This window comes from Halichoerus grypus, chromosome 14 (assembly GCF_964656455.1).
Source record: "Halichoerus grypus chromosome 14, mHalGry1.hap1.1, whole genome shotgun sequence".
Classification (NCBI taxonomy): Eukaryota; Metazoa; Chordata; class Mammalia; order Carnivora; family Phocidae; genus Halichoerus; species Halichoerus grypus.
This window is the reverse complement of record NC_135725.1, coordinates 5,722,541-5,746,884: the sequence shown is the minus strand read 5'-3', so window position 1 is coordinate 5,746,884 and position 24,344 is coordinate 5,722,541. Positions and strand designations below refer to the sequence as shown.

At 46.8% G+C, this 24,344-nt stretch overlaps 1 protein-coding gene across 7 annotated transcripts in view; it reads right to left on the bottom strand.

The window, feature by feature from the left end:
• Positions 1-404: 404 nt before the first annotated feature.
• LOC118530557 (zinc finger protein 782-like) overlaps positions 405-24,344 on the bottom strand; it is a 120,824-nt gene continuing 96,884 nt past the window's right edge. For 6 of the 7 annotated variants that reach the window (XR_013443998.1, XR_013443997.1, XM_078062308.1 and 3 more), the window contains 2 exons: positions 14,472-14,643; positions 9,604-11,585 (listed from right to left, as the gene is read on the bottom strand). Coding sequence is in view for 4 of the 7 variants with exons in the window: in XM_078062307.1 (XP_077918433.1) it covers positions 14,477-14,643 (167 nt within the window). In the remaining 3 variants the exon portion in view is untranslated. Of the gene's footprint in view, positions 433-776; positions 869-9,603; positions 11,586-14,471; positions 14,644-24,344 lie in introns of those variants that run through there. The other variant, XR_013443996.1, reaches the window with a different exon arrangement.

Sequence of the window (24,344 nt, the reverse complement as noted above, 5' to 3'; positions counted from 1 at the left end):
ACAAAATCAGTCTGAGCATTATTTGCTCCCCAAACCAAGCAGACTTCAGGCGGAATATATGCATTTGTGTAGGTTAGGACTTGGATCCAGGCAGATGGAGGTACCCCCCCACCCCCCAAGAGTCTGCTACTGATCTCAACTGACCCTGCCTGTTCCAAGTCCCTGGCTCCCCTGACCCGGGAGGCTCACACATGCACAGTGTACACCCATCAACTCCCCAACTCCTTGCATTGTCTCAAGCACGGAAGGCGCCCACCCCGAAGAGTCCTTTTGAGGCAGCCACCGAAATGGGTGAGAGATATGTGTACTTACCCTTCTCTGAAGTTCAGGGCTTCCGCAGCAATCAAGACTCCGAGGTGTCTCTTACTGAGGACACCCGGGTCAGCATGCTGGAATCAGCCCGTGCAAGGCTTCCAGATTCCTCAGCTCTGCCTTTAGGGGGAAATGCACATTTGTGTGGATTAGCACTTGGAAATAGATGCTGTGTACCCTGCTAGCCACTCCTGTGAACTGGCCTCTCCAGACACCTGCCCTGGACCAGACGCCTGGCTACGCTCACCTGCGTGGCTGGAGTATGCTCACAAAGCACCCGTCAGCCCGCAGACCGTAGCCTGGACTAGAGGCTAGTCCTGTGGAGCTTGGGTTGGTCCTGAACCACATGCATAGCTTCCAGGCTGGAAGGAGCCCACCACCCCAGAATCTTTCTGAGACGCACCTTTCAACTGGCTAGGCTCAGTCCCCACTTGGAATGGCTGCCTGATGGGTCCCAGGCTTACCAGACTTCAAGGCTCCCAGGTGTCTCTTCATGAAGGAGATTCCTGCAGCCCCACAAGCCACATCCTGGCAGTCCAGACTCCTCCATCTGTGCCTTCAGAGAGAATATGCACAATTGTGTAGGACAGGGCTAGGAATAGGCAGGTGCACTGAAACCCCGATAGCCTGCTCCGGAGACCCAGCTTCTCAAGCCACTTGCCCTGTTCCAAATCGATGGCTATATGAACCTCCTAGCTCGCCCATGCGCAGTACGTGCCCCATCAGCCCGCCAGTGGCAGCTGGGGCCCTCCGCGCTCGTGGGGTGGGGGGCAAGCTGGTCCTGAACCACCTGCCTAACCATCAGGCTACTGGGATCAAAACCCCGCAAATATTTCTTATCAATCCAGTTTTTCTTTTTTTTTTTAGGTTTTCCTGCACTAACTTTAGGATGGGGCTATATCCCATGAAGCCTACAATTTAATTATTAAAACCCCACAGATATTCCTGAGAAGCAATAAACTGGTGACAATCAGCCCCGTTCGGGCTGACTGCCTGATTAAGTCCTTGCCCTCTCCAGAACTCAAGGCACCCAGGTGGCTCTTACAGGAGGATGACCCAGCAGTTCAGCTTCCTCTAGTTCAGGCTTAGAGGGAAATAGGCCTATTTGTGTACGTTCAGGCTTGGAAGCGGGTAGATTTCACATACCCCCAACAGCCAGTCTCTGAGATGCTGCCACCCCCAACATTTGCCCAGTCCCAGGCCCCTGGCTCCCCTGACTTGGGCAGCTCGAGGATGTGCATTTGCACACCCTGTCAGCCAGCTAAGCACCTCCAGGTCAGTGGAGATTCGGATCAGTCCCACATCACCCCCAACAGCGTGGAAGAAGCCCTCCCTCCACTTTTCTCAGGTGGCAGCTTGAAACGGTGACAGACGGGCCCTCGTGGAACTGCCTGCCGGCCTAATCGGGTCCCAAGCTTAGAAGTCAAGGCTCCCCCAGGTATCTCCTAGGGAAGGATATCCTGGCAGCCACACGGGTCCCACAGGCAAAGCAGACCAGCTTTACCTTCAGGGAAGAAATAGACTCATTTGTGTAGGATAGGGCTTGGAAATAAGCGGAAGCTTTGGACCATCACAGGCCTGCTCCAGAGACACGGCCTTCCGCACACTTGCCCTGTTCACTAGCTCCCTGACCTGCAAGGCTCGTGCATGCTCAGTAGGCGCCTGCTCAGCCCATCTGGGGGAATCTGGCGCCCTCCTGGCCTGGGGAGCTCAGGCCGGTCCCGAACCACCAGGATAGCCTCCTGGCCAGGGATCCCAACCCCAAGAGTCTATCAGAGGTGACAGCTTGAGTGTGGTCCCCATTTGGACTGCTTGTCTGATGGGGTCTCCAGCTACTCCAGCCATCAGGGCCCCCAGAGGTCTTCTGCAGGAGGGTTACCCCTGCCAGCCAGCTCCCACTGTGCTCTGCCAATGAAGCAGATGCCGGGTACCCTCAAAAACCCGCTCCTATGAGCTGGCCTCTCCCTACAGATGCCCTGGTCCAGGGGGCCGGTGCCCTGACCTGTGCAGCTTGTGGACTCACCGTCTGCCCCTTGTCAATCCACATTTCTCCACGTCTCCCTCCCAGCAGGACATGTGCCTTTGTGTAGGTTTGGACTGAAACTAGGCAGATGTGCATCCCCAGGTGCCCGCTCCTGTGACTTGGCCTATCCCTATAGCTTTCCTGATTTAGGTGCCTGGCTCCCCTGGCTTCTCTGGCCACGTGCTCACGCAGACCCCGTGAGCTGGCCTTGGTGAGCGCGGTCTGTGGAGCTCAGGCCATCCTCAACCACCTGCATAGCCCCCAGGGTACAGGAAGCCCACCCACCGAAAATCTTGCTGAGGTGACAGCTTTACACTGGTGACAGTCATTCCCCATTTAGACAGACTGTCTGGCGGTGGGGGGGGGGTGCCAAGCTTCTCCAGGGCTCAAGGCCCCTGGGAGTACCTTTTTGGTGGCCACCCAATCAGTGGTCAGGCCCCAACCCAGGAGGACAATGCAAGTTCTCCAGCTGTTCCCGAAGGAGGAAGAGGTCCGATTATGCAGGGTAAGGCCCTCCAACAATTTCCTCCTGGTAACCAGTCTCGCCGGGCATTGCCCTGTTCTAGGTCCCGGATATTCTGGCCTGCTGTGAGCAGGCCTGGGGCTGCCGGGGACACTCCAGGCCTGTGGACATACGGCCTAACCCAACCACCTGCAGAGCCTCCAGGGTGGAGGGAGCCCACACTCCGAGTAGCTTTCTGAGGCCTCATTTTACACTAAGGACTGTCAGTCCTCTTTGGGGGACCGGTTGCCTCTCGGGGCTGGGGTTTCTCCAGCAATCACAACTTCCCAGGTATCTCTTTTTAGAGGGTGCCCCCAACCACCCCACATGGCCTTTCCACTGCTCACGGCTCTCAGGTGTTTCTTTAATAACCCACTGCTGTGACTGTTCCTCAGCAGCCACTTGTCCTTAGTTACCCGGACTTGGGGCACCCAACAGATGTACAGTGAGCACCCGGTCAGTTGGCCTTGGGCTGCAAGGTGCGCTCCAAATCTGTGGAGCTCTAGTTTGACCCCAAGCACCCGAATGGGCTCAGGGTGCTGGATGCCCACACCCCGAATATTTTTTGAGGCTACATTCCTGTTCATACCGACAGCTTTATGGTCCAGATGCCAGTCATCCTGTTGAATTTTAAAGAGCGGCTGCTTGTAAAACGGTGGCCACTTCTGGCCCAGTTTAGAGGTCTTTCTACCCAGTTCGAGCTCCTTAGCTATGTGTTTCAAAAAGGAAAACGGAGCTTTTCTCAAAATGGAGTTTTTCTCAAAATGGAGTTTTTCATGTGCAGAAGTTTTATCCAAGTCCACACCAGGGATCTTGAACACAGCAAGGGTCTTCAGAAGCTGGTCATGGCTCTCAGAGGACAAGGAGGCTGCCTAACGACAAGCCCTAGCTTGCAAATATGCACCTGCTCCCCCCGAAAGCAGAGCTGGTGGATACTGGGCTGCATAGCCAGGGTGGGGCAGGGCTGCTGGCTGGTGATTCTTCCAAGAATAGACACCGGGAGCCCTGGTTGCTGGAGAAGTGATCTGCTAAGCTGCAAATCTGCTAGGACGGACTGACTGCCTCAAGGTGATTTGGGAGGTACGGGGCTGGGCTCTCCACACCCAGCAGGGGTGAGGTGGGTCACATGATGCAGGAAAAGTGGGCCCAAGGCCCTCCCACCTGCTCTGTGCCGCCCAGAAAGCCACTAGGTCCAGGGGAAGACCACAACCTCTCAGGCTGAAGTGATATTTCCCATTCTTGTTGGGCTTCCCCTCTTTGGTTCACAGCAAATCCCCCCAAGCAAGGTGGTGTGGGCAGGGGGAAGGACACTGACCACCTGTGTCCCCACCGCGCCACCCTCGAGCCTTTAGTGGAGGCTCCATGAGGCAGGGAAATGGGGTTTGCTCACAATACAGCCACAGCAGGGCCTGGCACCGAGTAGGTACCCATCCACTTTGTGAAGGACACGCTCTGCTGGGAGTCTGGGGTTGGGGGGGACCGAGAACTCGACTGTGGCCTTGTGTCTTCGGTCCTAGAGGAACACCAGAACTGGGGGATGTGAAAAGTTGTTCAAAGCGGCTGTTAAAAACCTTTATTATGGCACCTGTTTAGAACCAGGTAAAAGTTCTAGAGACTCCAGAGGGTGCCTCCTGGAGAGAACTGATCTCCCCACCCCACCCAGGGCAGTGGGCTGCCCTCAGTCTGGGCATGTTTGTGCAGGGAGAGGGGTGCATGGGGAGCGCTGCGCAGGAGAAAGGTGAGGGTAGGCAACCTGGAGTGAAGAGGGGAGGGGACAGAGAGGGAGAGAGGGAGGGAGGGCTACTAACCTCATATGCCGAGGCCCCCCCCCCCCCCCCCCGCCCAGATCACCATAGGTTGGTCGGGAGTGCAGTGCTCATGGCCTGACTGGTGTGCTGTTGGAACCTTGCAGCTTGGGTCCTAATCTGAATCATAACAGAGAAAGGGGTCCCTGTGTTAAGAGCCTGTGGTTCTACCCTTTGGACTCCACAGCTTCCCCTTTCTGACCCCGGAGCAGGACTGTGAGCAGGAGGGCGAGGTGGCTCGTGCCCTGGAAGAGTCCCCTTCAGAGGCCTCCAGACTCCAACTCTGGAGACCCCCAAGGCCTGGAGTCAGCAGCCGTCCCCCAGCCCCCGCCTCCCCCCTGCCCCGTACCTGCCTGAGGCTTGTGATTCCACCGGAGAAGAGCGCCCGTGGCTCCGTTAACCTATCCTACGTCTACACAGGATCTTTGGGCTGGGTGTTTTGGGATTTGTCTTTTTTTGACCTCTGGCATCCTGGCAGCTCCCAGGCCATGAGCCATCCCTGTAGGGGCATCCAGAGGTCCCTGTGGTCCTTCCAATTGGAGCTGGGCTTGCAAAGAGCAAGGGTTCCCCAGATCTCTTCCCCTAGCCTAGGCTGCACATGCTGATCCAAGACTCCCAGCAGAGGTGACCCAAAATAGGGAACTTCCTGTCGTTGTTGCTCATCTCTGACCTGCAGAGTCCAGGGGTGGGCTGTGGCGGGCTATATAGGCTTTTATACCTGGCCCAAATGTCTCTCAAAACTGAAGGTCCGCAAAAATAGTGTGGAAGAGAAGAAATGAAACTATCTCTCTTTGGGGATGACATGCTCCTATATGCAGAAAAATCCCCAATAATCCACACACAAAAACTAATCAAGTCAATAAACTAATTCTGTAAAGTTGCAGGGTACAAGATAGACAAAAACCAGTTGTTTCTATACACTAGCAGTGAACAATCTGAAAAGGAAATTAAGACAACAGTTTTATTTACAATGGCATCCCAAACAATATCTGTGAATAAATCTATTCAAGGAAGCAAAAGACTTGTCCACTGAAAACTCCAGAATATTGCTGCACTAGATTAACGAAATGGAAGGACATCCCATGCTCAGGGATTGGAAGATTCCTTGGCATGAAGGGGCAGTGCCCCCCAAAGGGATCTGTAGACCCCATACAGGTCCTATCAAGTGTTTTTCTTCTGCATTTTCTAATTGCTGTCAATCCCTTACAGTAATTTCCTTTCAGACATTGTAGTTGGCATCTCTTAAAGTTAGATTGGGTCATTTACCTATTTTCCATTTGCCTACTTAACATCTTGAACTTAGGGACTACCGTTTTAGAAAATGTTTTTAAGTCCTTCTCTGGTGATTCTAACATCTGTGCCATCTTGGGGTCATTTTCAAGCGATTGCTTGGTCTCCTCATTTAGGGACATTTCCCAGCCTCTTTGCATACCTCGAGATTTTGGTGGAATGCCAAACATTCTGAATTCTACCTTGTTGGCTGCTGGATGTTTTCGTGTTCCTATAAATTCTGAGCTTTGTTCAGAGATGCACATACTTGGAAACAGTTTGATCATTTCCGGTCTTGCTCTCAGGATTTGTGAAGTGGCCCAGAGCAGTGCTCAGTCCAGGGCTAATGAGTTCCCCGATCCTGAGGGAATACTCCACCCCTCCCCCATGAATTATGAGGGTTTTTTTTTTTTTTTTTCTTCCTGTCTATCTTTTGGGAAGAAGCACCATTCCCAGCCCTGTGTGAGTGCCAGGCACTGTTCCTTCTAATCCTTTCAAATTACTTACCCCTGAGCTTGGCTAATTTGTCATATACGGAAGCACTGATCAGTACTGTGCTGCATGCTGGAGGGGCCCCTAGACAGATGATCCTCATTGACTTTCAGCAGCTCTCTCCTCCCTGGTCCTCTGTCCTGCGGCCTCTAGCTACTTTGGCCTCCTGGGACTCAGCTCAGTGTCCTCAACTTGAGGTCCCCTGGGCTCCCCTTCAGTTTCCCCTCCCTGTGCCTTGCTTGGAAACTCTCTCAGGCAGTCAATGGGAGCAGGTGCAGGGCTTACCTATTTGCTTCCCATCCTTTGGGCATTACCATCCTCTTTGGCCTGATGCCCAGTATCTTGAAAATCTGCATTTCAAGTATTTTGTCTGGTTTTGTTTGTGTTTTCTTGCAGCGGGCAGGAGGGCAGACCCAGTTCCCATTACTCTGTATTGGTGTGGCATCCCCTATTTTAAAATCAAGGCTGGAAAATGTCGATCTAGATTCTGAGTAGAATAGGTTCTCTATTACAGAATAGAGACTTCAGCCAGAGCCAGGGGGAATCCTTGAAGGAAGAAAACCTTTAAGCTTGTATTTAAAAAGCACAGCGCCAGTTCTAAGGGTAGTTTTTGCTTGACTCTGTCTGGGATTGCAAGAAGCCCCATGACCCATTGTCCAAGAGCTGAGTGGGTGTTCCTGTGAGGTCTGTGGTGGAAACAGGATCTTTGCCAGATGACATGCCTCTGCAAAAGACATTCTTCTTCTTCTTCTTTTTTCTTTTAAGATTTTATTTATTTATATATTTAGGGAGAGAGTGAGCGAGTGTGCAAGCGGGAGGAGGGGCAGAGGGAGAGAGAGAATCCCAAGCAGACTCTGCGCTCAGTCTGTGGAACCCCAAGCCGGGTGGATCCCACCACCCAGAGATCACGACCCAGCCCAAATCAAGAGCAGGACACCCAAGCCACTGAGCCACCCAGGTGCCCCTAAAAGACATTCTTTAAAGACTTGATCATTCTATTCTGTCAAAGGTCCTCCAAAGGAAGGATTAAGATGACTACGAAGTTGCCTGATGGGAAGTCCCCACTTTCTCTGAGGTTTTGTAGGGTGTCCCTGGGGAACATGGGGGCTCAGACTGACTTCTGTTCCCTGGGGAGTGAGCAAGAGACAGCACCTTTGCCTAACTGTGCTGCAACCCAAGCACTGGAGGGAGGGCAAAGATACCCAGACACCTCCCTGCGCTGCTCCAAAGGAAACTCCCGAAAGGGCTCCACTCACCGGACCCTTCCCTAAGCATCCCGGAAGCACTGAGTAAGACCTCTGTGCACGCCCAGGGGGCCTGTTACCACCCATCGCTAGGGAAGCGCACCTGTTAGAGGTGCACCCACAGCCTGAAGTGGGGCAGTCAAGTTTCAGGCATCTGAAAACACCCCACAGGGACAGACGAGTCTCCAAAGAAAGGAATGAGCCCAACACTAAGAACTGTATCCTCATAAATGGGACATTTCCTCTGGCTCCCTGCCCCCAGCTGCCTTCCCACTTGGGGAATCCAGCTCTGGTCCTCCTCTTGCCTCCTCCCCAGCCTCCTTGGTCTTCTCCTCCCGACTTCTCTTGTCACTACTCTTCCCTTCTCCTGCAACTCCTGCCTCAGCCTTGGCGCGCGCACCCGCACACGTGCACACACGCGCACGCACACACATGCACACGGACACACACACGCACACACACACACACACACACCGGCAACACAGGAGAGGCTGCCGGGTCTGCGAGGACGACGAGAGAAGCCTTTCCGCCGGCGGGGAAGCGCGCGGATCCATCTCTCTCGGTCAGAGCCTGGTTTGGAGGAGACCGAGGAAGATGGCTTTCCCCGAGGAGCTCAGTCTCCACAGTCACCCCCCCCCCCCCAGCGCCGCCCGGACCAGCCCCGGGGATGCGTGACCACAAGTCAGGAAGCTCTGCACACTCAGGCTGACACGCGCGCCCGGCAAGATCCCGACTCATGGCACATCCTAGCGCCCGCGGGTACCAGGCGAGCTCCCAGGGAAGGACCGCCGCGCCCCCTCGTGGCCTCCTGGGGGAGGCGCACAAGGATCCCCGCGTTCGGGCAAGGGCAGGTCCAAAGAAAACCATTCCATCGGCCCCCTTAGATCCAGCTGCGATTTCATAGCCAGAGGTGAGTGGGGTCCCAGGCACACGCACTCCGCCACCGCCTTCCCTCCCTCCACCACTGCACTCTTCGCCTTGGACGAGATTTCTACAATCAGTCTGCCTATGCAGGGGGGAGAAAAAGCCACATCTGGAAAACACAACTACTAAAGAGACCAGTACCCGTGCAATTTTATGGTCATCAGTGGAACTCTCCTAGGGTTCTAATTTGGCTTTGTCTTCATTTGCTGTTCTAGATTGTGCTCTGGTGACATTAGAAAAGATATGTTTTTAGTTTCAATATTTATTAGTTGCACCTGAGTCAGTAGTGCGGTGGTGGGCAGAATAATGCCCCTCCCCTGCAGAGGAGGCCCCCATTCCAGTCCCTGGAACCTGTGACTATGTTATATCACGTAGCAAAGGGGGCTTTGCAGATGTGCTTTGCAGATGGGCTTGGTTAGGTTAAGGACCTTAGATGCAGAGGTTATCCTGGGCTGTCCAGGTGGCCCCATGTCATTACATGAGGGCTTTAAGAGTGGAAGGGGCAGAAAAAGAGGTCAGAATGATGCCTTGTGAGGAGGACTCTTACCTGCTGTTGCTAGTGCTGAAGATGGAGGAAGGGGCCATGAGCCAAGGAATGGGGGGAGGTGTTCCTAAGTGCTGGAAAAGGCTAAGAAACAGATCGTCCCCTAGAGCCTCCAGAATGGAAAGCAGCCCTGGAGACACCTTGATTTTCATCCAGTGAGATCCTTGTTGGAATCCTAACCCACAGAACAGTGAGATAATAAACCTGTGTTCTTTTAGGCCACTAAGTTTATGGTAACTTGTTAGGACAGCAATAGAAACCAGTGCTAGCCTCAGTGGCTTGAGCGATGATAGGACCTGCTGGGTGTAATAAACACTATACATTCTGCAGGTTTATGTCAGGTCAAGAGCTAGTTTTACACGTTTAAGTGTTAAATTAGGTACCTGCTTCTTTCTCCTTTCCATTCTTTCCTGTAGGACCGCCCCCTGTTCCCTGCACAGAGCGCAACATGGTTCTTACCTGAATTAAAACAAATTGGAAGACAGTGGTTGTCACACAGAATTTTTTTTTTTTTAAAGAATGGGCTCTGTTTCTGTCACATGGTGGGACAGAATATAACATACAGAACGTTAAATATTGGAGCATCCTCCTCTCAAAGATATGTTTTTTTTCCAACGTTTTATTGAGACACAGAGCTACTTTTTAATATTTCATAAAGAGTGGAATGCAAGAATGGTTTTAGGTCTTTTCCCCAAAAAGGATTTGTGACTGGATTCTGAGCAGATCAGATATTTCCACAATATCTTGTTGCTTTCATAAATGTTATGCACATAAAATGGATTTCTTAGAAGCCATATTTGAGTTCTTCATAGATTACTGATGATCAACACCTACCAGACCTGGCAGCACAGGGATGAAGGTAAAATTGCTGGGATACTTGAATAAGCACAGGGCAAGAGGGCCTCACATTTTGCTACTTTGTCTTTAAATAGTACCTTATGGTTTGGCTGGCTTTTCATCCATCCTGCTGATTCTGCCAGTGAGCTCCTCATATTGATGGCCGAACATGCTCAAGGAACCACTGAAGCCACCGAGTGTGAAAGCAGATGGTGATGCCACTGCATCCATCATGAAAGTGGGGCATGTCTCCACCCCAGGCAGGGGTCTGTTGGTGGATCTTTTTGGTGGTGGTGGTGGTGACAGTGATTGTTTGTTCTTAGTCTTGCTTTAATTTTCTAACTGGTTCTGGGAAATAACTGTGGATAGTTTTATTTTAGGCAAAAGGCAAAAAGACATAAAGAATATCTGAAGATCTTTATGTCAGCATTTATGGAATGACATATACTTTTCAATGACAGGTTCTTAATTAAAGTAAAATGAACTGATTTACAGTTTTGACTCAATGTTGTAGAATGAGGTTCTGTGAACTGCAGTCTGCAGCCCAGTGCACCGGAACCACCTGGGGTGTTTATGTGAAACATGCAGAACCTAGGGCCGCACGCCAACTAAATCTCCTGGGACCGGAGCCCAGGAAATGCTTCTGTAATCTCCATCACAGATTCGAAGATGGCCCAAATCTAAGAATCGCTGTCTCATATTTTTTGACTGGGAATTTTCACAAAAGGACAAAGAAGGAAAAACTGTATTCTTATAAACTTAGACTTCATGCATTAGACTCTGAGCTTCTTAACAAGTGTGTCTTTCCTACTCTTTCACACTCAGCCTGGAGACTGGTGCTGAAATTGGAAACAAAGCAGGTGAAGAAAAAATGTTTATTTCTTTGTATAACATTTTGCTTTTCTAGCCACCAAAGACTGTGTCTCACTGCCTCTAATGGACCCTGTCCACCAGTTATATTGGCTGTCATGTCGCTATAGCAACACATATGAATGTGTATCGTACATTTATACACACATTCTAAAACACCATGAGACTTTTGCACAAAAGCTTTTGCACAAAAGCCACATACAAATGATCGTTGGTTTGCTTTACACAAGCCTTTCAGTGGGCTTGGTCTGGCCATTAGTCCCAGCTCTCCAGAGGGCTGTTTGGATGATGAAATGGGACAGCAGATTTAGAGTGAGGTCGCCACACTTTGCAGATCATAAAAGAATGGAAATAGGAGGTGCTGGGCTAAGCATGAGATGGCACCTGGGAAGCTACCGCTTTCACATGTGGATTCAAAGCACTGGAGCACTGCAGCGTAGACTGACATCCAGTCTGATGGTGACCCGGCTGAGCTGGGCCTGCGTCAGGTGTGGGTCTGGGAGGAGGGCTGGCTGAGCCTCACTGGCCAGCAGGGTGCTGCTGCTCCATCATGTGCTTTTAGAACTGCCAAGGAGCTCCAGTGTTGGGACCACGTGCCCCATTCCTAGGACGCAGGGCCCTGTTTCCCCTGAGTTGACCATTTGAGGGTGAGTGCCGAGGGGAGATGCAATGGGATGCATATACCATATATGCCATGTATCACACGCACCGAGTGATACTGGCCGCAGGCCTTCATCAGATGTATCCATATTCCCACAACGAGCTATGTGAGATAAATGAGAACCATGAATATCCTTTTGTCAGGTCAGTTATGTTTTGTCACCAAATGAGTATATGGAAAAGATTTCAAATCACAGATCTTATTGGATTGCAGAATTAAGGATAAGGGATTACGGGGCTTAGTGGTAGTGTTTTGAAATGAATTCTAAAAGACCCATAAAAAGGGAGAAAGGTGTGAAAGAGAGGCATTTCAGGATGAAGCTGTTTGCAGATAGTAACCTCAAAGTTCTATGATGTTCCTCTGTTTCTTTCCCTAAACCCAAATTTTCACAAAGTTTTTCTTACTTTTTTTTTGCTTACCATTTATTCCCCTTTATCTTCCTGACAGCACCTAGATGAGACCCTCATCACTTCACGCCCGGAACATCACTGCCCCCATTCGGTAGGTTTCCCTGGTTCTAATGTCTCCTGACTGCAGCTGTCCCACCAGTCTTACCATGAGAGAGTTCTGTTTCCATCATGTACCTACCGTACTCAGGAAAAAAATACCCATTTTCCATTGTCTGCTGTGTAGAATGTACACCTTCATCCAACCCTGTAGGCCTTCTCTATGCTGGCAGCTGTTCTTTCAACTGACCTGGCTCCTCACACCCCCGCATACAAAGCTCTCCTCCAGGCAAGTAGGACCCAACTCCCATAACTTTGTACATAAGCTGTTCTCTCAGCCTGCTGTCCCCCCTATATTTCTTCAATTTCTGGTTCACCTTCTCATCTGCAAATTAGGAAATTGAACCAGGCTTTATGAAAACTCAAAGTTCGCCGAACAGTGAACATTCTTAATAAACCATATTGCTTAAGGAATTTAAAAACATATAATCAGAAGAACTTAGAATTGAAAGGTTAGGGAGTCAACATCCCCCCCAAAGCAAGACCTGCTTCCATGGGATCTTTGACAAACCATCCCTTTCCATGTAAAGAGGGCTTGGATGGGGAGCTTACTCCTTACAAACCAGCCATTCCTTCACTAGAATGCTTGAGTGGTAAGGAAAGCATCACTTAAGTATATTCCATTCACCTGTATCCTTTGCCCATCACTTAGACCTCCAAAGGGACAGAAAACACATCAGCTCTTCTTCTTCACCTGACAGTTCTTCAAATATTTAAAGCTAGTTCTCATCCCCTCATCATCTTTTCCAGGCTAAACATTTTTAGTTTCTTCAACCAGTTTGAGATTTCTGGTCCCTCAGCATTGTGGTCCCTGTCTTAGTGATGTTCCCTCGTTTGTCAATGTCCCTTTTACAAGATGGTGCCTCACAATCTAACAATATTTCTGACATGGTCTCACCATATGGACACCACTCTTACACAGCTGTGGTCTCAGGTGGAACTGGCTTTTCTAGTGACCTTGACCTACAAGTTCCTTGTGTACATGTGTTTCCACCTAACTCTCCCATCCTCCAGCCGATAAATGGCTACAGGGCCAGACCTCCCCATTCCCCTGTACTTCTACTACTGATATTAGCTCAGGACTTTTTGTTTGTATTTGCTGAATTTCATCATACTGACATCAGCCCTCTGTTGCAGACTGCTTGGATTTATTAAATTTATGTTTAGAATACCCTCCGATTGAAGAAGCATGGGGAAATATAACAAGATTCTCAAATATGAGGCTATCATTGCAGCAGCTGGTGAAAGTGCTCAATAAAAGAGTTTAAAACTTAGATCCAGACTTGAAATTTAGGTTCTATTAGTGGTATTTCTGTAATTTTTTTTTATCTTTTAATTTTCTCACTGGGGAGTGGGTCAGTAAGGGACCAGGCTATTGCTACATTGGCTGTGTGGGTGGTCAGTGTGTATTATTCCCCAAATTCAAGACCTTTTCAAATGATGGTACCACCAGGACAGTTCTTTATATTTTAAAAAAATCTCGTATAATCCAGATTTTAACTTGTCTCTGGACATCTAGGTAGGTAAGGTTGGACTTTTGTGGCCTATTTTTAGGGATGGCTGGGCTGGGTCTTGCTCATGTCACCAGTCTCTGGGTTTTCCTATCTTCTTTTTGGGAGCCCCATGCCTGGTTAGGGGTCTTTCTGAGACAGAACTCTATAGCTTTCCAGATGTCTACAACTCCCAAGGTAAAGACCTCCCTATGATCCTAAGCAAGGGAAGGAAACTCATGGGGTGGGGGAGTAGGGACAATGTACACCTTACAGTCCCTTCTTGGAATTGCCATAAAGTGCCTCAGAGATCTGTAGCTCTAACTGGAGGGACTGCAAGAACTGCTGTTTCTCTTCACACTGTGGCTGCAGGAGGCCAGCTTATGCTGCAGCTGCCAGGGGAGAGGCAAGGGTCTGCTGAGCTGGCAAGGGTCCCCAGGGCAACCCGCTGTGAGCTAGCCTTTGCATCAGAGAGTTTTAGCCCTAGATGTCAACCCAGGGGTCATGAAACCCATCACTTTTATTTTACAGATGTGGAAATAGAGACTCAGAGAGGTGAAGTAACTTCTCCTGAAGTCATGCCATTAGCTAGAGTAGCTAGGAGCATACACAACAGCTTCATATTCTTACTGCCCCTGCTCTTGTCATGGTGACAAGCAGTTCTACGGTTTATGCTGGGGCTTAGTGTCAGGGCTGGTGTAGATGTCTCCTACATTACAGCAAAACTAGTATCTTTAAACAAACTGGAAACATGAGAACATTCTTTCTCTAGTACCTGATATGCTGAAGCCTTCTACAACAAAATTTTAGTCTCCCAACATTGGAGAGAAAAAGGTGTTCCCACAGAAGTCTTCCCTTTGGCTCCAAGTCACCCATCATTAGGAAGAGCGGAGAAGAAACAGATTTCCAAAAGAGGCCATTAACTGTCTAGTCAATATCCCTTCTAAATCTGAACATGGGGCCATTTTCCTTATCAATGGACTCCCTCTTACCTGGGTTAGTTATTCCTCCTGGAAAAGCAAGATCTCCTGTTGCTTCTCCTTCGAGTCTTCCAAAAGCTGCTCCATCCCACCTTTTGGTGCTCCAGCTCCATTTCCAGCTCTTGAAGCCAGGATGGAGAGGAGAGCAGAGCCTCCTTCCAGCATTCTGTTTTCTGGGAGAGCTCTGGTGAGTAGAACACAGGAGTATTTATACTATGGGGCTAAAGGTCAGCAGGAAGATGAGCCCAAGCACATCCATCCTGACAAAAAGAACTAAGACAAGAGGAAGGCCAGCTTGGGCTACAGCTGCCCGGGGAAGCAAGGCAAGTGTCACCTCACTGTGTCCACACACCCTCCATCTTTGCAATACCTGTGATCCTCTGATTTACTAAGGCCTGTCTTGCTTTCTAAAGAAAATACTCTGGTTTCTCATGCTCACTATTTCTAAGTTTTCACATACCCTCTGTACAAAAATCCATTCTTGAATTTTGCCAAAAATCAACATCAAGATTTTCTCTACAGATTTTAGAATATATTATTTTCATCATTTTGAAAATTGGGACATCTTTTCTTTTCTGGGCTTGCAGCATCTCTCAGATCTTCACAATTTCTCAAAGATTGTGGACGGGGATTCTGAGGACAAGGTTGCAGCGCTGTCATCCTCTGGGGGGAAGTCACCCGGGCCAGACAGACTGTACTTTTACATCTTACTATCTTCTCCCCTCTGAGGTCTGTGCTCATGTTCCCAGGCATGCAATGGTGGTTTAATAGTTCTGTCTTCTCTCTTATCTATTACATTTTGTTACTTCCCCAGCAGTCACCTTTCCCCTCACATCTTCCTGCTCCGAGGAGGTGAATTTATAAATACCACTTGATGTCTTTTCCGTTTCCACAAGCATTCTTTCATTCTGGGCTTAATCCTTTTTTTTTTTTTTTTAAGATTTTATTTATCTATTTGACAGAGAGAGACACAGTGAGAGAGGGAGGACAAGCAGGGGGAGTGGGAGAAGCAGGCTTCCTGTGGAGCAGGGAGCCCGACGTAGGGCTCGATCCCAGGACCCTGGGATCATGACCTGAGCCAAAGGCAGACGCTTAATGACTGAGCCACCCAGGCGCCCCATTGGGCTTAATCCTTTTTGACACTATTCTTAGTCTTTTATGGCTAGTCCATAAATATTTGTAAATAAAAATAATTTGTCCTTGATAATATATTGATTTGATCAAGTCAATTAACACTAAGGTCAGCTGTCCCCTAGGCCACACCAAGAAATGGTGCTCCACCATGGATGCCCATTGAATAGGGTTGGGAAAGCTCTGGAGGACATTTCACTGGTACCTCCAGACACAGTTATGAAGATTACTGACCAGAGAGGAGCCTTGAGTGCACGAATGAGGGGAGGTGGTGAGGAGATATGGGGATGGCAGATGAGTACCAGGAGGAACACACAGAGCTGCAGTAAAGCATGGAGAGGTAGAACAGATGTCTAAATGGTATATAGTTGGATTGATAATGACTGAATATCTGAGTATCTGTGGGTTTGCATAGAGGTGGTGGACTTCCTGGTGCTATTTGTTTTTGGAAGCCTAGGAGTGTGAGTGCCCATAGTTGGGACCTCTCAGGAAATAGCTCCTTCTAGACTGCTAATTGTCATGGGACTTCAGGCTGATGGATCTGGGTAGCTCTGTTATTTCCACCTTCTTCTCTTTGCTTCTCCAGTTGATGATTGGTATGGCCAGGGAGGAAAGGGACCCAGGAATGACCACAGTTTATGGCTTTTATTACCCACTTCTGGAAACATGACTCAGCCTGAAGGCTCTGGTTTTTTTTCCCTAAGGGCTCTATTCCTTGTTGTAGAGTTGAAGTGTTGACTCAAGGCTTGGACATAGAGGTTACAAGTGGACCCTGTCCCAGAAAGTGCAAGATGAATTATATATTTGGGTAACAGATGCTTTCAAAAGTTGTCCATTCTCTATCTCCAAAGATATTGTCCCAATCCTGCAGACACTTCTGGGGCTCAAGACCTGGGCCTAAAGCCTGATGGACAGAGTGCCTGGTTTCATGTGCCTCCTCTCAGTGGGTTTTGTGCATATTAATTACAGTCATCACTTTTTTTTTTTTTTTAAAGTAGGCTCCATGCCCAGCATAGAGGCCAACATGGGGCTCAAACTCACAACCCTGAGATCAGGACCCGAGCTGAGATCAAGAGTCGGATGCTTAACTGACTGAGTCACCCAGGAGCCCCTACCTACAGTCATCATGTTGTCTAAAACAGGACTTGTGTTATAAATAGAAGTTCATATGTTTTGGCCATCTTCATCCAGTTCTTCCCATCCCCAACCCCCTGCCGCTGGGAACCACAAATACGATCTCCCTTTGATGAGTTTAGTTTTTCGTTTTTTTTTTTGCATTGCATTTCTTTGCCTGTTTTTTTTATTGTGATGTTAATCCCCATACATTACATCATTAGTTTTAGATATAGTGTTCCATGATTCATTGTTTGTGCATAACACCCAGTGCTCCATGCAGAACGTGCCCTCCTCAATACCCATCACCAGGCTAACCCATCCTCCCACCCCACTCCCCTCTAGAACCCTCAGTTTGTTTTTCAGAGTCCATCATCTCTCATGGTTCGTCTACCCCTCCAATTTCCCCCCCTTCATTCTTCCCCTCCCGCTATCTTCTTTTTTTTTTTTCCTTAACATATTGCATTATTTGTTTCAGAGGTACAGATCTGAGATTCAACAGTCTTGCACAATTCACAGCGCTTACCAGAGCACATAACCTCCCCAGTGTCTATCACCCAGCCACCCCATCCCTCCCACCCCCCACCACTCCAGCAACCCTCAGTTTGTTTCCTGAGATTAAGAATTCCTCATATCAGTGAGGTCATATGATACATGTCTTTCTCTGTTTGACTTATTTCACTCAGCATAATACCCTCCAGTTCCATCCACGTCGTTGCAAATGGCAAGATCTCATTCCTTTTGATGGCTGCATAATATTCCATTGTATATATATACCACCTCTTCTTTATCCATTCCTCTGTCGATGGACATCTTGGCTCTTTCCACAGTTTGGCTATTGTGGACATTGCTGCTATAAACATCAGGGTGCACGTACCCTTTCGGATCCCTACTTTTGTATCTTTGGGGTAAATACCCAGTAGTGCAATTGCTGGGTCATATGGTAGCTCTATTTTCAACTTTTTGAGGAACCTCCATACTGTTTTCCAGAGTGGTTGCACCAGCTTGCATTCCCACCAACAGTGTAGGAGGGTTCCCCTTTCTCCGCATCCCCTCCAACATCTGTCATTTCCTGACTCGTTAATTTTAGCCATTCTGACTGGTGTGAGGTGGTGTCTCATTGAGGTTTTGATTTGGGTTTCCCTGATGCCGAGCGATATTGAGCACTTTTTCATGTGTCTGTTGACCATTTGGATGTCTTCTTTGGAAAAATGTCTGTTCATGTCTTCTGCCCATTTCTTGATTGGATTCTTTGTTCTTTGGGTGTTGAGTTTGATAAGTTCTTTATAGATTTTGGATACTAGCCCTTTATCTGATATGTCATTTGCAAATATCTTCTCCCATTCTGTCGGTTGTCTTTGGTTTTGTTGACTGTTTCCTTTGCTTTGCAAAAGCTTTTTATCTTGATGAAGTCCCAATAGTTCATTTTTGCCCTTGCTTTCCTTGCCTTTGGTGATGTTTCTAGGAAGAAGTTGCTGCAGCTGAGGTCGAAGAGGTTGCTGCCTGTGTTCTCCTTTAGGATTTTGATGGATTCCTGTCTCACATTGAGGTCTTTCAACCATTTGGAGTCTATTTTTGTGTGTGGTGTAAGGAAATGGTCCAGTTTCATTCTTCTGCATGTGGCTGTCCAATTTTCCCAACACCATTTGTTGAAGAGACTGTCTTTTTTCCATTGGACATTCTTTCCTGCTTTGTCAAAGATTAGTTGACCATAGAGTTGAGGGTCCATTTCTGGGCTCTCTATTCTGTTCCATTGATCTATGTGTCTGTTTTTGTGCCAGTACCATACTGTCTTGATGATGACAGCTTTGTAATAGAGCTTGAAGTCCGGAATTGTGATGCCACCAGCTTTGCTTTTCTTTTTCAACATTCCTCTGGCTATGCGGGGTCTTTTCTGGTTCCATACAAATTTTAGGATTATTTGCTCCATTTCTTTGAAAAAAGTGGATGGTATTTTAATGGGGATTGCATTGAATGTGTAGATTGCTCTAGGTAGCATTGACATCTTCACAATATTTGTTCTTCCAAGCCATGAGCATGGGACGTTTTTCCATTTCTTTGTGTCTTCCTCAATTTCTTTCATGAGTATTTTATAGTTTTCTGAGTACAGATCCTTTGCCTCTTTGGTTAGATTTATTCCTAGGTATCTTATGGTTTTGGGTGCAATTGTAAATGGGATCGACTCCTTAATTTCTCTTTCTTCTGTCTTGTTGTTGGTGTATAGGAATACCACTGACTTCTGTGCATTGATTTTATATCCTGCCACTTTACTAAATTCCTGTATGAGTTCTAGCAGTTTTGGGGTGGAGTCCTTGGGGTTTTCCACATAAAGTATCATATCATCTGCAAAGAGTGAGAGTTTGACTTCTTCTTTGCCGATTTGGATGCCTTTGATTTCTTTTTGTTGTCTGATTGCTGTGGCTAGGACTTCTAATACTATGTTGAATAGCAATGGTGATAGTGGACATCCCTGCCGCGTTCCTGACCTTAGGGGGAAAGCTCTCAGTTTTTCCCCATTGAGAATGATATTCGCTGTAGGTGTTTCATAGATGGCTTTTATGATATTGAGGTATGTACCCTCGATCCCTATACTCTGAAGAGTTTTGATCAAGAAAGGATGCTGTACTTTGTCAAATGCTTTTTCTGCATCTATTGAGAGGATCATATGATTCTTGTTCTTTCTTTTGTTAATGTATTGTATCACATTGATTGATTTGCAGATGTTGAACCAACCTTGCAGCCCAGGGATAAATCCCACTTGGTCGTGGTGAATAATCCTTTTAATGTACTGTTGGATCCTATTGGCTAGTATTTTGGTGAGAATTTTTGCATCCATCTTCATCAGGGATATTGGTCTGTAGTTCTCCTTTTTGATGGGATCTTTGTCTGGTTTTGGGATCAAGGTAATGGTGGCCTCATAAAACGAGTTTGGAAGTTTTCCTTCCATTTCTATTTTTTGGAACAGTTTCAGAAGAATAGGTATTAATTCTTCTTTAAATGTTTGGTAGAATTCCCCTGGGAAGCCATCTGGCCCTGGGCTTTTGTTTGTTGGGAGATTTTTGATGACTGCTTCAATTTCCTTAGTGGTTATAGGTCTGTTCAGGTTTTCTATTTCTTCCTGGTTCAGTTTTGGTAGTTGATACATCTCTAGGAATGCATCCATTTCTTCCAGATTATCTAATTTGCTGGCATAGAGTTGCTCATAATATGTTCTTATAATTGTTTGTATTTCTTTGGTGTTGGTTGTGATCTCTCCTCTTTCATTCATGATTTTGTTGATTTGGGTCCTTTCTCTTTTCTTTTTGATAAGTCTGGCCAGGGGTTTATCAATCTTGTTAATTCTTTCAAAGAACCAGCTCCTAGTTTCGTTGATCTGTTCTACTGTTCTTTTAGTTTCTATTTCATTGATTTCTGCTCTGATCTTTATTATTTCTCTTCTCCTGCTGGGTTTAGGCTTTATTTGCTGTTCTTTCTCCAGCTCCTTTAGGTGTAGGGTTAGGTTGTGTACTTGAGACCTTTCTTGTTTCTTGAGAAAGGCTTGTATTGCTATATACTTTCCTCTTAGGACTGCCTTTGCCTCATCCCAAAGATTTTGAATAGTTGTGTTTTCATTTTCATTGGTTTCCATGAATTTTTTTAATTCTTTAATTTCCTGGTTGACCCATTCATTCTTTAGTAGGATGCTCTTTAGCCTCCATGTATTTGAGTTCTTTCCAACTTTCCTCTTGTGATTGAGTTCTGGTTTCAAAGCCTTTGGTCCATAAATATGCAGGAAATGATCCCAGTCTTTTGGTACCGGTTGAGACCTGATTTATGACCTAGGATGTGATCAATTCTGGAGAATGTTCCATGGGCACTAGAGAAGAATGTGTATTCCGTTGCTTTGGGATGGAATGTTCTGAATATGTCTGTGAAGTCCATTTGGTCCAGTGTGTCATTTAAAGTCTTTATTTCCTTGTTGATCTTTTGCTTAGATGATCTGTCCATTTCAGTGAGGGGGGTGTTAAAGTCCCCCACTATTATTGTATTGTTGTCAATGTGTTTCTTTGCTTTTGTTATTAATTACCTTATATAATCGGCTGCTCCCATGTTAGGGGCATAGATATTTACAACTGTTAGATCTTCTTGTTGGATAGACCCTTTAAGTAGGATATAGTGTCCTTCCTCATCTCTTATTACAGTCTTTGGTTTAAAATCTAATTTGTCTGATATAAGGGTTGCCACCCCAGCTTTCTTTTGGTGTCCATTAGCATGGTAAATGGTTTTCCACCCCCTCACTTTCAATCTGGGGGTGTCTTTGGGTCTAAAATGAGTCTCTTGCAGACAGCATATCGATGGGTCTTGTTTTTTTATCCAATCTGATAGCCTGTGTCTTTTGATTGGGGCATTTAGCCCATTTACATTCAGGGTAACTATTGAAAGATAGGAATTTAGTGCCATTGTATTGCCTGTAAGGTGACTGTTACTGTATATTGTCTGTGTTCCTTTCTGGTCTATGTTGCTTTTAGGCTCTCTTTGCTTAGAGGACCCCTTTCAAGATTTCTTGTAGGGCTGGTTTCATGTTTGCAAATTCCTTTAGTTTTTGTTTGTCCTGGAAGCTTTTTATCTCTCTTTCAATTTTCAATGACAGCCTAGCTGGATATAGTATTCTTGGCTGCATATTTTTCTCATTTAGTGCTCTGAATATATCCTGCCAGTCCTTTCTGGCCTGCCAGGTCTCTGTGGATAGGTCTGTTGCCAATCTAATGTTTCTACCATTGTAGGTTACGTATCTCTTCTCCCGAGCTGCTTTCAGGATTTTCTCTTTGTCTCTGAGACTCGTAAGTTTTACTATTAGATGTCGGGGTGGTGACCTATTTTTATTGATTTTGAGAGGGGTTCTCTGTGCTTCCTGGATTTTGATGCCTGTTTCCTTCCCCAAATTAGGGAAGTTCTCTGCTATAATTTGCTCCATTATACCTTCTGCCCCTCTCTCTTTCTTCTTCTTCTGGAATCCCAATTATTCTAATGTTGTTTCGTCTTATGGTATCGCTTCTCTCTCGAATTCTGCCCTCATGATCCAGTAGTTGTTTATCTCTCTTTTTCTCAGCTTCTTTATTTTCCATCATTTGGTCTTCTATATCACTGATTCTCTCTTCTGCCTCATTTATCCTAGCAGTTAGTGCCCCCATATTTGATTGCACCTCATTAATAGCCTTTTTGATTTCGACTTGGTTAGATTTTAGTTCTTTTAGTTCTCCAGAAAGGGTTTCTCTAATAACTTCCATGCTTTTTTCAAGCCCAGCTAGTATCTTTAAAGTGACGATTCTGAACTCTAGATCTGACATCGTACTAATGTCTGTATTGAGTAGGTCCCTGGCAGTTGGTACTACCTCTTGTTCTTTTTGTTGAGGTGATTTTTTCCGTCTTGTCATTTTGTCCAGAGGAGAATAGATTAATGAGAGAACAAAATGCTAACAGGGTAACAACGTTCCCAGAAAATATATTCTAAACAAATCAGAAAAGACCTGAAGCAGTGGGAAAAGAAAGGGAAAGAGAGAAAAAAGAAAAAGAAAAAAAAAAAAAGAAAAAGATAAAGATAAAAACAAACAAAAACAGAAAAAAACAAAAAAAACCAGAATGTGATTATATATGATCAGGCTGGTATATAGATCAGTGCCACACACTAGATTTTGGGTGTATTTGGTCTGTTAGAAGAAACTGCCTCCCAAAATTTTAAAGAAAGAAAAACTTATATATGTACAAAAATAAGGGTTGATATGATGAAGGGATGGAATATGACTGTAAAGATGGAAATTATAAAAAATTTTATAAAAGGAATTGATAACAAGTTGTTTGAAAAAAGAAAGAAGAGGATTTAAAAAAAAAAGGGAAAAAAAAGGGACAGAATGTGATCAGGCAGGGGAGTAGAAAAAAAACCATACACTAGAGATTTAGGGTATATTTTGATCTGTTAGAAGAAACTATCTCAAAATTTTAAAGAGAGAACAACTTATATATATATGCCAAAAATATGGGTAACTACTATGAAGGGATAGAATATGACTCTAAAAATGAAAAATAAAAATGAAAAATAGAAAAAAATTTTTTTAAAAAAAGGGATTGATAAGATGTTGGTTGAAAAAGGGAAAAAGAAAAATTCAAAAAAAAAAAAAGACAATTAAAAAAAAAAACTTAACTGAAAGACTAAGGAATCATGGTAAAAAAGCCATGGATTCTATGTGCAGTCTTCCCCTAGCGCTGGAGTTCTGCCGTTCTCATTGATTGGTCAACCTGGTCTTGGCTGGCTGTTCTCGCTGATCTTCTGGGGGAGGGGCCTGTTGCCGTGGTTCCCAAATGTCTTTGCCGGAGGCGGAATTGCCCCGCCCTTGCCGGTCCGGGCTAAGTAATCTGCTCGGGTTTGCTCTCAGGAGCTTTTGTTCCCTGCAAGCTTTCCGTACAGCTTTGGAGGCGGAGAGTGAAAATGGCGGCCTCCCAATCTCCGCCCCGGAGGAGCCGAGAACTCGGGGTCCCGCTCCTCAGTGCGCCCCCAGAGAAAAGCAGTCAGTCACTCCCGTGTCCCCGGTCTCCGGCCGCACTCTGTGCTCACCCGGCCTGTGACCGCGCGTTTCTGTCTCTGGCACCCGACCCCGTGTGGAGTCTCCAAACCCAGCAGATCCCCGCGGTGCGCTCCCGCACCTCTCCTCCCGGGGGAAGAAGGGGAGTCTCCCCGGATCTGCCGCTTGTTGTGTCCCTGCTGGAGGAGCAGTGGCCCGACTGTGCCGCGGATCACGGTTTATGACAACCCTGAGCTGAGAGCCCGCGCCTGGGCTCCGTCTCTGCAGCCGGCTTCCCTGCTCCGATACCTGGGAGCTCTGCCGCACTCAGGCACCCCCGGTCTTTCTGTGACCCCGAGGGTCCTGAGACCACACTGTCCCGCGAGGGTTCCACCCCCCGCTTAGCCACCGGAGCGACGTCCCTCAGTGGAGCAGACTTCTAGAAGTTCCGATTTTGTGCTCCGCGGCTCTATCACTTGCCAGAAGCGGCCGACGGAGGCCCCTCCCCCGCCGTCTATCCTCCCGAATATCGCCTCGGATTCACTTCTCCGCACGTCCTACCTTCCAGAAAGTGGTCGCTTTTCTGTTCAGAGAGTTGTTGCTATTCTTTTCTTCGATCTCCTGTTGAGTTCGTAGGTGTTCAGAATGGTTTGACCCCTATCCAGCTGAATTCCTGAGACCAGACGAAATCCAGGTCTCTACTCCTCCGCCGTCTTGCTCCGCCCCCCAGTTTTTCGTTTTTTAAAAATTATTTTAGATTCCACATTAAAGTGAGATCACATAGTATTTGTTTTTCTCTGTCTTATTTCACTTAGCTTAATGCCCTCAAGGTCCATCCATGTGGTTGCAAATGGTAGGACTTCCATCTTTTTTATGGCTAAATAACATTTTTATATATATCACAACTTCTTTATTCATTCGTAGGTCAATGAACACTTAGATTGTTTTCATGTCTTCGCTAATGTAAATAATACTGCTATTTTCATGGGGGTGTGGATATTTCTTTGACAATGATTTTTGTTTCCTTCAAACATCCCAAAACTGGAATTGCTGGATCATATGGTAGTTCTATTTTTTTTTTTTAAAGATTTTATTTATTTGACAC